The sequence below is a fragment of the Eupeodes corollae genome, chromosome 1 (genome assembly GCF_945859685.1).
Source record: "Eupeodes corollae chromosome 1, idEupCoro1.1, whole genome shotgun sequence".
In the NCBI taxonomy this organism is placed as follows: Eukaryota; Metazoa; Arthropoda; class Insecta; order Diptera; family Syrphidae; genus Eupeodes; species Eupeodes corollae.
In genome coordinates this window covers 139,723,154-139,733,862 of record NC_079147.1, presented here as the reverse complement: position 1 = coordinate 139,733,862, position 10,709 = coordinate 139,723,154, and the positions used below count along the sequence as shown (strand labels likewise).

At 32.7% G+C, this 10,709-nt stretch overlaps 1 protein-coding gene across 1 annotated transcript; it reads left to right on the top strand.

Annotated features, from left to right (window-relative positions):
- Window positions 1–8,569: 8,569 nt before the first annotated feature.
- Window positions 8,570–10,338, top strand: LOC129941307 (tigger transposable element-derived protein 6-like). The gene is made up of 2 exons (XM_056049907.1): window positions 8,570–9,528; window positions 9,622–10,338. Exons 1-2 carry the CDS (start codon window positions 8,830–8,832, stop codon window positions 9,829–9,831), a joined length of 909 nt encoding a protein of 302 aa, XP_055905882.1. The 5' UTR covers window positions 8,570–8,829; the 3' UTR covers window positions 9,832–10,338.
- Window positions 10,339–10,709: the final 371 nt, after the last annotated feature.

The window sequence follows — 10,709 nt, the reverse complement described above, 5'->3', positions numbered from 1 at the left end:
ATCCATCGAACGATTATTATTAAGTGAAAATAAAGAGATTTTTGAAGAAATAGAAAGTGGCAATGAATTTAAAATTAACTATGTCATTTCTCAGTTAAAAACCAAAGCTTTGGTTCTCTCCCTTAAAATTTATGCTACGAGTAAAACATTTATGCCTCGAAAGGAAGTTCTTGAGATTCAAAATATTATTTTTTCATTGTTATCAGCTATTACATCTTCAATAAGGCTAATAACGCAAGACAAGATACTAAACAATATTATTAATAAGTTTGATGGTATATTAACTTTTTGCAACAATCCTTTTAAAGAAATGGCAACTGAACACAAAATGTTAAAAACACTTAACTCACCCAAATTTTTTACTATACTAAATACAATAGTTGAAGTAATGCAGAAAGGGCTTCCATCTTTCAAAGCTAAAACTATTAGCATTCATTTGTTGTCGCTTCAATTTCAGTTCAAAACTTTTTTTAAATTCCAGGTATTTTAAAATTAATTTTACAAAATCAAGTAGCATATGATAACCAGCGGTTCATTAAGAGTCTGGTTAATGGAGAAACATTTAAAGAAAAAAATGATGAGAGTTTCAGGAAGAAATAGCAATACCATATACATATATTGTATTTTGATGATTTTCAAATAAATAATTGCCTTGGAACACACACTTCATCAATCTGCTAAGACTATTATAATTTTCCTACTCTTCCTCAGTATTTAATTTCAAAATGGGATTTTTTGTTTCATGCTTCCTTCATCTGTTCAAATAATGTAAATAAAGAATTACAGATTTTAGAGAATGGCATTGGTATACAACCAGAGGTAAGTAATTTTCGTGTTCATTTTATATTGCGCCTGATTGTCGGAGACAATTTGGGTCTAAATATCCTTTTTGGATTTGTTAAAAAATCATTTACTGCAAAACGATATTGTCGGGCTTGTACAAGAACCCACCAGGATATGAAAGTCCATAGCATACAACATTCGTTACTATTAAGAACAAAAGAAAAATACGGAAATGATGTTGAAATAAATAACTTTTTAGAGACAGGAATAAAAAATGAATGTCCTTTTAATAGCCTTCGAAGTTTTCATGTAAGTCAAAATTTGTATTTTTATAACAAGAAGTTTATCAATGTTACATAAAACTTATATGTATATTGTAAGCTTATAAACAATAAATCATGTTGAAGAAAATTATTGTTTCTTTTTTCAATTTTTTGATGAAGTGTTACCACCCTAAAGGTACGACATCCCTGACATTATAAATGACAGAAACCTCAAGTGCCAACCCTGGACGGAGATTTTCATTCTGAAGTGACATATATTCTGGCGGGATAATATCACATACACATTCCATTTTAGCATTCTCAGTTCTCATCCAGCAAGTTCATTCAATTATATTCACTAGAAAGCAATTCTATTTTCCATTTTATGTATTACATAATATTATATTTAAGTTTATGTTCTTAATAAATATTCAATTAAGTCTACAACTTACTAACTGTCTTCATTTCAAGCACAGAACATAACATAAATGTATTATTTAAAGACAAATATAATATGAGTTATAACACTAAAATAAAAAGTATTTTTAAAACAAAGGAAATGAAATCACATTTATATGTATTCATGTGATACCATTTCCTCTTACTGTCATCAGTTTACTATATAAACAATTTAAGAATAAAGAAATGAAATGCTGACGAAGTCAATTTTGTAAACAATATCTCAAACACTGATCGTCTGCGACGTTCTAGTTTAAGTCGTAAGATACTCTCATTAAATAAAGATCACTTTAGAAATATTTTTCTTTTTTAAAAATATTAAATTTTAAAGTGCATTTAAAATTGGCGCAGTCGGTAGGATACTTTTTTTATATGTGAAGTATCCGTAAATAAAAACCAACAAAAAATATTTTAAATTTCGGTCAACCTATGAAATAGGAAAAGTTAGTACAATACTGTCTGGGTAGCGTGAACACTGGACTGCGTGAACACCTGGCTCGCATGAACACCAATTGTTTTATACAGAGCGTGAACAACAAAAACCTCGATAGCATGAGCAACTTATTTATGCTCCTATGTCCTATTTCGGGGATTTCCCTTTATTTAAGAAATCGTTATTTTACACACACGTACAAACAAATTTTTGCGATTCACTTTTAAACACGTGAAACTAGCTTCTGTTTGTATGCTTCTTTTCTTTGAATTTTGTTTTTCGTCTATCAAGTTTATTTAACGTGCAACAATGTTAACAAAACAACCAAAGTTCTTGTCGTGGAAAGAAAAAGGTGATATTATCGCGAAACTTGAAAGAGGTGTAGCCCCATCCATTTTATCCCGGGAATATTCTGTCGCAAAATCTACAATTTCGGCTATAAAAAAACAAGGATAAGCTCCTTAAAGTGGTGGCCACTAGCCCCTAAAAAGAGCTCCCTAAAAAGAAAAACTTTGAAACAGGGTGAGTACCCTCGCATGGAAAGGATGCTTTATAAATGGTTCTTGAAGCAACGTCAAAAGAATCTACCAGTTGGTGGTGAGATGCTAAAAGAAAAGGCAAAATTGTTGCACGAAAAACTAGAAGAGGAAGGGGGCTTCAATGCTAGTTCTGGTTGGCTAGATGGATTCAAATCACGTTTTGGTGTTCGGCTTCTTAAAATCTGTGGAGAGAAACTTTCATCCGATCACAGCGCAGTTGCACCATTCAAAAATAATTTTGCGAAGACTATCCATGAGCTTCAGCTATCTCAGAACCAAATTTATAACGCTGATGAGTCGGGTTTGATTTGGAAGTTGTTGCCTGAAAAAACGTATGTGGCTAGAGGAGAAAAAACTGCTCCAGGTAGAAAAGTTGAAAAAGCCAGAATTACATTCTTAGCATGCACTAACGCTACTGGTCTTCACAAAATTAAGCCGATGATCATTGGAAAATCCAAAAAACCTAGTTGCTTCAAAAATTTTGACATTCCTGTTGATTACCGTAGCTCCAAGAATGCATGGATGACTACCGATATTTTCAAAGATTTGTTTCATAATTTATTTGTCCCTCAGGTAAGACACATTATGAAAAGGTATTGATTTACAAAAAGAGGCTCATACATTTTTTATCAGGTGCAAGATTTCTTACGAAAAGAAGGCTTGCCGATAAAAGCTGTTTTACTACTCGACAACGCACCATGTCATCCTTAGGAGGCCTTATTAAAAACAGATGATGACTCTATATTCACAATGTACATGCCACCAAACGTGACACCGTTGATTCAGCCAATGGATCAAAATGCAATTCGTGTTACAAAGCTGTATTATAGACAAAGTCTCTTACGATTAGCTGTTGGAAAAAAAGATGTTTTGAATTTCTTGAAGTCGACGCAGTTTCTTTATTCGCAATAGCATGGAGTCAGTTAAAACCAGATGTTATAGAAAAATGTTGGCGCAATATTTTACCACAGATTTGTATGTATGACATCGAAACACAAAGTTCAGATGAAGAGGAAGATACCCCTCTTAATTTAATAAGAGACAAGTTTAGGCAATTGAAAAACTTACTACAAATTATTATCCCAGAGGTTTGTCTCATATGATTTAGAAATTAAATCATAGATATTAATTGATTATGTAATTTAGGCAACGCCGACTGTTACGGATATCAACACATGGAACGCAATTGATGATACAGTAGAGCCAAATGAAAGTGAATTAGAGCTTATAACGAACCTGTTAACGGTCAACAAACGACTTAATGTTTATTGTGAATTATTGTAATAATAATTTTGGGAACTCAAATCTACTCATTGTGATACTATCTTCTTCTATTGATAGGTAGTCGGAGTGATCGAAGTCACTCGAAATTGCATATAAGGAAAATGGATCTGATTTCAGTGCTACAAAACGAAAATGTTTATAAATTATCATCATCTAAGTGTGTGGAACGATTAACAAGCTATGTATTGGACAATCATTGAGTTTATGAACAATCAAAAGACAGTGCTTTACAAATTAAAAGTGTTTGTAACGAAACTGTTGAGAGAGTGAAGGAACTCAAATTGGAAAATTGCGAGATTCACCCTGGCTAATTCAACATAGTTAAAAAACGACTTGGTTCTGCCAGCAGTGAAACGTGTTTCAAAATTAGGTGTTAAAGGTAGACCAGCAAAACCTTTTGAAGAGGGCTCTGTACGAACGAAAAGACGTGTTCAAGCAATTGTTGCCAATACAGGCCCAGAGGTTTTGTGTGCTGCTGCTCAAGCTAGCTTAGCAAAATGTGGGAAAAGGACAGCTGCACAAATGGTAAACCTGGCAATGACCAGCAGTCCGCGCAGATACAGACGCGTTAAAAAAATGTATGATGACCCAAAGACTTCTGGTATCACACCCTACTCCCCTGAGGAGGCTTTAGCTTTTATCATTGACTCTGACATGAGCAAAGAAGATTACATTCTGTGTAAGTCGGACAGCGATGTCATTTTCCGGAGTGCTTCCTCCGGCAACAGATTTCAAGAAATGCGCATCAATATTAAATAGACAGCGAGACGTATATGCATACGAAGATTATTCTGAGGAAAGTGATTTTGGGTTTTTCGTGCTTTCTCTAAGCGTGAAATATAAAGCAACGGCAACTTCTAACGGCGCGTTAGCTTACTCTAAACTAGACGGCTCCGTGTTAGGTGAAATACGAAAGGATGTGATTAAGATGTTACGGCCGCGCTCTACGACCATAATTTTAATGAATGATAATCTCATTGATCTAACGAAATTTAATGTAAGGTTAAGTACCAAAAATGATGCTTCCTTTGCGTTTGCCCGCAAGGAATGGAACAAGCATGAACATTGAACATATGTTAAAGAAGCACGTTGTATGTATGTCATTACACGATATTAGGAATGTGGAAGAAATGCATTCTAGTTTCCTTCCCAAGCATGCGTTGGAAGGTACGGATATCGTATCTACCTGTTCAAGAATTAATGGATTTCTGATGTTACCACTATCTCTAAATATTCGATTAAAAAGTTACTTGTCTTTTAAAAGTAAATATAACTTTATCAGTTTCGGTCAATCAATATTATGCTATGATGATTGAAAAGTTAGGATATAATAATAACATGAAAACTTTTGAAGGGATAAACATTCGTTTATTTCTTTTATGTTTGACTATGATGTCTAAGGCGGGCATTGATAATTTAGAAAACTATTATATTGAGATGTTCAAATGGCTAGTGTTAGACACTAGTGATTCGTGCTTAGAAAAAGCCCTAATCGCAGAATTCCTACCGGGTGAGGTTCTTTATGATTATACAGCTATAGAAACGGTAGATAAGGCTTTTTGGCTTTCACATATTAGATTCAAATATAAGATTACGGCGTGTGAAGAAAACGCGCCGACGCAAAATTTTTTTGTTTTAAAAATATTGAAACATAGCTTTGCTTTTGTTTCAGGAGTGCGCGATCAAGCGCAATTTAATACGTTATATAACGATACGATTTATCAAATAAATATGAATACAGGATCAGCAATTATGTTAAGAGAATTGATCAGTGTGTTAGTAAGCGGTGTCACGGCTGCAACGTTCGGACAATTTTATCTCGAATTGGATTACAGGGCATTACGTAATTCATGGAGGTTTCGAACTGATTTTTAAGTATATTCTCGAATTAATCAGATTAAGTGAATATCATAAGAGAGAGTACCGGACACTTTAGTTGAGGCGTGTAAAATGTCGGCACAGAATTACGATGTGGTCACAATCAAAATGCTTAGTACAACTCCTCCCGACTATGGAGGCGTTCGGACTTACTTATTTAATCCGCAAATTAGTTCAGAAGGTAAATTAGATTATTTACGTTTTTCAGCACACATAAGTTAAATGTGTAGGGATATGTTGATATATTATTAAAACAAGAATAAAGGGGATATAAAGGAGACTCTTACATACACTCATTCAATAAAGACCTAAAGAGTTCCGCTTTAGAGATATTTTTCTTTTTAAAAATATTAATATTTAAAGTGTATATAGGTTATAACATTGAAACCAGCATCTCCCAAAGAACGCATTTTTTCACTTTAAACACATGCAAAAGCGGAACGAAATACCAAACACTAAAATAAGTAATTAAAACATACGTGACTTTTAAGAAATAGAGTATATGACTTTCAGCACGTACGCATTCCTAGTTTCTAGTTATTAAGTTATGAAAACTGAGTCGTCTGCGACGCTCAGATCAGATCTTAAGTTACCCCCAAAGTAAACAGACGATTCCGAATAAAGAACATCCCATTGGGATTAATCTTTTTTAAAAAGTGTTTAACTATAACAGCACTTATAATTGGCGCAGTCGGTAGGATATCAATGTATATTTCATGATATCCGCAAATAACAACCTAAAAAAAAAAAAAAGTTTTAAATAAATCGTGATTTACCCGTCAAAAGGGATTAATAAAAGTCAAATCGATTATAAACTTTTGTAAAACCGTTAGTTAAGTTCATTTATATTTAAACAAGTGAAATTATTATCGTACAAAGATCCTACAAAAAGGATACACGAGATAATAAACTTAAAAACAATATATTCAAAGTGAACCAACACATGAGTTATTAGAACACTTAAAAAATTCTAAACCAATTCAGTTAATTCTATTGACTCACCCCAATGAATATGGTAATGTCAAGAAACCTATAGAAGGAAGAATAACTGCAAAAGCCAAATGAAAAAATCAGTAAACGCTTTAAAGAAATTCACCAGAAAGAACAGCAGCAGCAAACCATATCCCAGATTTTCAGACGAAGAAGAATCATCAAAACCAGAGACAGCATCGTATATTAAGAGTGAGAATAATTCTTTAAGTAATTCTATAGAAACATTGTCAAGAATTAAGTTAGATACAGAAATGGCTCCTAAATTAACCTTAACACTAGACCCTCTCAAATACATAGAGAAACTCAGTACTTGTGACGGACGACGTGAAGACTTGTAAACTTTCTTCGCGAATGTAGACGGAATAATTCCGACACTAGAGAAATATGACGACGAAAGTCAACTTATGTGCATCAATATATTAAAATCCAAAATGATAGGTAGGGCCAAAAGATGCATAGAAATACATGCGCATTTAAAAAACTGGTCTCAGATTAAAAAACTATCAATAGATAACTTTGGTGGATTCGAGTCATCATTGCAATTATATGATAGATTACGTCAAAAAATATACAAAGGTAGTGTTATACAATTTTATAACGATATCCAAAAGAATTTATGTGAACTTATAAAGTTAGTGATATAGAAAATAATAACTCTACAGCATTAATCATCTTCAAAAAAAAACTTCCAGTTCATATGAGAACTGTACTTTTCGCTTTAAAACCAAAGACTTTGCAGGAAGCTCTACATGAACTCACCCAAGCAGGCTTTGTTACAGACAAATTTGAAGAACCTGTTAAGAAATCACATGAAACAAATAAGCAACTACCAAGACAGACAAATTGCACTCCACAGAGACAAAATAACCCACTAATTTCTAACCAAAATCATTTTACACCCAGAAACCCTATACATATACGACCACCTTTCAGTTATAACACACCCAATCCTAACTATAAGGGAAACAACTACAATCCAAACTATAAACCTCCTTCACGGAACTATAAACCAACACCAATGGAAGTAGACCCTACATCTAGCCAACTTAGAAGAGCACAAGTGAACCACAACAAAGAAACTAGTGAGGATTTTCAGGATACAGCCTCGGAAACATAAATCAGGCAGAGGAAATTTGCCCTTTATTAAATTAGAAAAAAAATAAAAATATTTTAAGGTTATTAATAGACACGGGAGCAACTAACAGTCTATTAAACTCAGAAAAAGCTCCAAAAAATTAAATTAGAAAAATACAACCTCCAGTCGATATTAAAACAGTAGAAAACCCAATATTTATTGCAGAAGAAATAGTTATACCAAAAGAGAAATTTATAATACCAGTCAATGAAGATTGTATTTTCCAATTACAGTAATCCCCGGTTAATTGCACCTCGGTTAATTGACTTTTCCGGTTAATTGATTGAAAAAAATGCACTTGAAAATTTCCGAATTAAATATAATGTATTTATTTTCGCATAATTGAATCCCGCTTATTTGATTTTCCCGCTTAATTGATCAAAACAAAATTGAGTACAAAAATTAAAATCAAACAAAATGTTCCTTTAATTGAACGCTCATTAAAAAGAATATTATTCAGTTTACACAAATGAATTTCGATATTTTTCCAAAATGCACATAATTTGGCAGCATTGAAAAATGACAGCGCGAACTGCTCAATCTCTTAATTTACATATCTCTGCATTTTTTGTTTGAGAGTTTGCAATTTCTTACATTTGTTATTGTTATTTGTTTAAAAATGAGTGGACGAAAGTACACAAGTTTGTCGATAAAACAAAAATTAAACATTTTAAAAGAATCACAAGAAAAAAGTAAAACCGAGTTGTGCTCAAAGTACAAATGTTCTCTAAGCACCTTAAATAGAGTGATTCGCAATGTTGAACAAATTAAAAACAAATCAAGAAATCACAATCACGCAAACGTGAACGAATCGGTTCGTGTAAAAAGGTTGAGGAAGCTCTTTTGACTTGGTTCGGTCAAATGAGATCCAAAGGTGCGGCCGTTTCTTGCAACATTGTGATGGAGAAGGCAAAACAATTTGCGGTGATGTTAGATGAGGACTTTTCTCCAAATGCAGGTAAGAAGCTCTCTCTCTCATATGTTGCATTATTGTTTCTAAGTCTATGTTTTGAAGGGTGGCTATGGCGATGACAGAAGCGAAATGGAATAGTTTTAAAACGAATGCAAGGTGAAATGTCTTCTGCAGATTTTGAAGGTGCTGAAAGCTTCCGAAGTTTGATTCCTACTTTAGTACAAAATTACGCTGCCTGTGATATTTTCAACGCAGATGAATCCGGTCTTTTTTATAAAGCTTTGCCAACATCAACTTTAACACAAAGAGGAAGAAACGTTCATGGTTTTAAATCATCAAAGGATCGTCTTACTCTGCTTTTCATTTGCAATGCAACGGGCGACTATAAAAAAATAATTGTCATTGGAAAGACCAAAAAACCAAGATGTTTTAAAAATAAATCTGTGCCCTTGGAATATTATTCTAATAGAAAAGCCTGGATGACACAAGATATTTGGACACAAATTCTGTTTTCACTCGATGAAGAAATGATTAAACAGCAGCGCAAAATAATACTTTTCGTGGATAATGCTGCCTGCCATAAGAAGTTAGACAATTTAAAAAATATTAACCTTCAATTCTTACCTCCCAATGCAACGTCTATCATTCAGCCTCTTGATCAAGGAATTATTCATTGCTTTAAGGCGTACTATCGCCAAAATATTATAAGAAAACAAATTGCAGCTTTCGAGGCAGGGAAAACTATTGAAGAGTTTTCAAAATCATTAACATTTTTGCAAGCAATGCATATAAGCAAATATTGTTTGTGGCTTATAACACCGTCTACGGTGAGAAACTGTTTTAGAAAGGTAACTTTTTAAATTGTCATTTATGTACATACATATGTATGTACATATGTACGTAACATATTTGTCAAGTGTTAACAGTCTTTGTTTTAAAAGGCAGGTTTCTTTGAAGAAATAGAAGAGGAGTCAGAAGATGATGTTACTATTACGGACAACTTAGTCGACAACCATGAATTTCAGACTTATTTGGCGTGTGATGACAACATATCATGCTGGGGCGAACTAACCGATGCGGAAATTTTAGAAAATCTTAATGAAGATAAAAATTTGGAGACTGTAGAAAATGATGAGGATGAAATCATATAAGTGCCTTCGTCTTCAGAAATTTTTCATTCTATACAAATCTTACGCTTACATTTCTTACCTCTCAATAAATTTACAATTGAACTGGAAAAAATGGAAGAGTCTGTTTTAAACGATAAAAAAATGCAAACTAAGATAACCGACTTTTTTCAAAGTACTTAATTTTTAATTTTTTTTTTTTAAATGCGATTTTTAATTTTTAGTTCCTTAAATATGTTGAAGTGATATTTTGTTATTGTTTTTGTTTTTTTTTTGTTTAAATAATTTATTTTTATTTCATACATGTATAATTTTTGTATAGGTATCATTTTTTCTATGCAATAAAACGATGAACTGATGCAGACTGCTCTTATTTTTATGATGCATGTGTTGATATTTTATCCTTTAATTGACCGAATTGTGCAATTAAACGGGTTTCGCTTAATTGAACAAATCAGTCAATTAACCGAGATTCCGATAATTGATCTACCCGGATAATTGATCGAAAATTTTGGCAAAACAGCCGGTGCAATTAACCGGGGAATACTGTATACAATTTCAACAGAAACTTTGATGGGATAATAGGAAATAATATATTATACCCAAATAACGCTTCAATAGATTTCAAATCTAAAATAATAAAGATAAACCAACAAGAAATTCCAATCTTTTTCTCGCTAGAAGAAGAACAAGAATACCAAAAATAAATAAATTCTTTAGAAACTTTAGAACCTCAAGTTATTGATCACGTCGAGAATTTGGACGATAAAAGAATTGATCACTTGAATAAAGAAGAAAAAAAGGAATTAATAAAAATATTAAAACAACACAAGGAAGTATTTTATAAAAAAAGGAAACGACTTAACTTTCACGAATCATGTTAAACATTGTATACCCACTAC